The sequence below is a fragment of the Brassica napus genome, chromosome C5 (assembly GCF_020379485.1).
Source record: "Brassica napus cultivar Da-Ae chromosome C5, Da-Ae, whole genome shotgun sequence".
In the NCBI taxonomy this organism is placed as follows: Eukaryota; Viridiplantae; Streptophyta; class Magnoliopsida; order Brassicales; family Brassicaceae; genus Brassica; species Brassica napus.
In genome coordinates, this window is record NC_063448.1 from 14,550,921 (window position 1) to 14,553,012 (window position 2,092).

Consider the following 2,092-nt stretch of genomic DNA (forward strand, 5'->3'; position numbering starts at 1 on the left):
AGAGTGTGTTTGGGCTTCTATCTAGGAGTAAGTGGACGCTGAGCGCGTCGAATCAGTATCCGAAGGTTGTGTGAATCGTGTAACGGTTCTTCCTGTCGGGTTATGAAGTCGTAGGGTCTTGGTTCTTGGACGTTATCGTGTGGCGGGCATGAACAGCAACGATAAGTCGTGGTGTCTTAGGTGCAGGAGGTCGAGATTACTGTGTGGCGGGCTATGGGCAGCAGCGACTATTCCGATCATTGGCCTCTCCTAAGTCTTAAAATTTGCTAATTTAATTCTCTTATGGCTCTTGGGCAGTTGGTAGTCTTTTATAGATTAAGTTTTGGCTTGCATCCTTTTGTTTTGTTTGCCGTAAGTTGCCCCGGTGTGGGTTCTAGTTGCCGCTTTTATGTGGGCTCTTGTGTCTGGGAATTGTTCATGCATCCGCCAGTTTATGTATTGAATCATGTATGTTTCTTTTGAATCTTGAATGATAAGAAGTACCTTTCCTGTAAAAAAAAAAAATTTGATGTCTTGTGATCATGTTTGTTTTAGTACTATCCTTTTAAAGGGCCCTAGAAAACTAGAATCAGAGAGATGTTAATAGCCTCACCCAACAAAACTTTTTGAGGCTACTGATAGGATAGGACCTGCGAGGAGGAGTCTGACTGCATGGAAATCACGCACAAAGGCCCATTAAATGTGAGATAAAGAGTGGGCTTTCTAAAAGGAGAAAAGCCCACACGGTGTTCGTTAAATTTATTAAATTTGATTTTCTCAAAGGGACTAGAACACAAGGGAAGCATCTAGAGACAGAACATGATCCTCTGCATATATTGCAGCCTCTTGTCTTTCTATTTTCTCTGAATAATCCTCTGTTTCTTGTTCTGGAGTTGTTCTCGTTGATCGTCGGAAAATGAGGTATTCATTCATTCGCCCTTAGCATTTAATACCTCCCTATGTTGCGCAATGCTCTGTGGAACGTTTTGGTTCCTAATAATATGTTTCAAAGTTGCAGTCGACATCCTACGGTGAAGTGGGCGCAAAGGTCAGATTGGGTTTACATAACAGTGGAGTTGCCAGACGCTGAAGATGTAAAGCTTAAGCTTGAGCCTGAAGGAAAGTTCTTTTTCTCTGCTACGAGTGGAGCCAGCAAGACACTGTACGAGGTGGACCTTGATCTGCTCGACAGTGTTGATGTGAATGTATGTGCAGATAGAGATGATGGATCTCGTCTTTTGTTAGTTATACTCGGTTATGGACTTTGCATCTCTGATGATTGATTGCATTGCAGGAGAGCAAAGCGAGTGTGAGCTCGAGGAGCGTATTTTACCTGGTGAAGAAAGCTGAGAGCAAGTGGTGGAACAGGTTGACTAAACCGGAAGGGAAACATCCTCTGTACTTGAAAGTTGATTGGGATAAATGGGTTGATGAAGACGATGAAGACAAAGGTAAATGATGATTTATTTACTTTGATGTGGAGGAGCTAATAGTGTTACTTACATTCTGTACTTAGCTGACTTGTCTGTTCTGATCTATTAACGGTAGGAGGAGAAGGGGATATGGACTTTGGAGATTTTGATTTCAATGTAAGGCCAACGAACTCTCTCTTGAGAGGAAAAGTTATTTTCCATTAAGTATCAATCAATACTACTTGTTGGATTGGAAACTAATGGTTGGCTGTTGCTTTATCTTTTTTAGGGTCTTAACATGGGAGACACTGACGAGATTGGAGAGGAAGGTAAAGGTTTTGGACCATCTATAGGATCTCGACGTAGTGTTGTTTCAAGCAGTTAAATAAGTTTCGTCTCAACTGTGGTGTCTTCTTGCAGTTGCAGAGGAGGATGGTGATGGAGAGGGTGAAACTGCTGCAGAAACAAAAGAAAAGAAGATCGACGGAGAGAAAGATGAAGAAGGAGTGAATGCGAAGAAGGATTAAGCTTCATGTTATGCTAAGATTTCTCTAATGCTATTTTTACTTGAAATGGTTTGTATTGTAATGGTATGGGAAGGACATTGTTTCAGTGAACCTACTCTTTATCCCCTTGTTACTATCTGACGAGCACTTTTATCTATTAACCTTATCTACATGTGATTAACAAAATTGTTATTA

The 2,092-nt window shown here is 41.2% G+C and overlaps 1 protein-coding gene across 2 annotated transcripts; it reads left to right on the forward strand.

Annotated features, from left to right (window-relative positions):
* Window positions 1-744: 744 nt before the first annotated feature.
* On the forward strand, window positions 745-2,092 carry P23-1 (Co-chaperone protein p23-1). Of its 2 annotated transcripts, none has more exons than XM_013839853.3 (6): window positions 745-900; window positions 998-1,184; window positions 1,274-1,430; window positions 1,528-1,568; window positions 1,681-1,720; window positions 1,812-2,092. In XM_013839853.3, exons 1-6 carry the CDS (start codon window positions 896-898, stop codon window positions 1,916-1,918), a joined length of 537 nt encoding a protein of 178 aa, XP_013695307.2. In that variant the 5' UTR covers window positions 745-895; the 3' UTR covers window positions 1,919-2,092. The 2 variants fall into 2 exon arrangements, with proteins under 2 accessions (XP_013695307.2, XP_013695306.2); XM_013839852.3 differs by having other exon boundaries at window positions 778-900; window positions 992-1,184.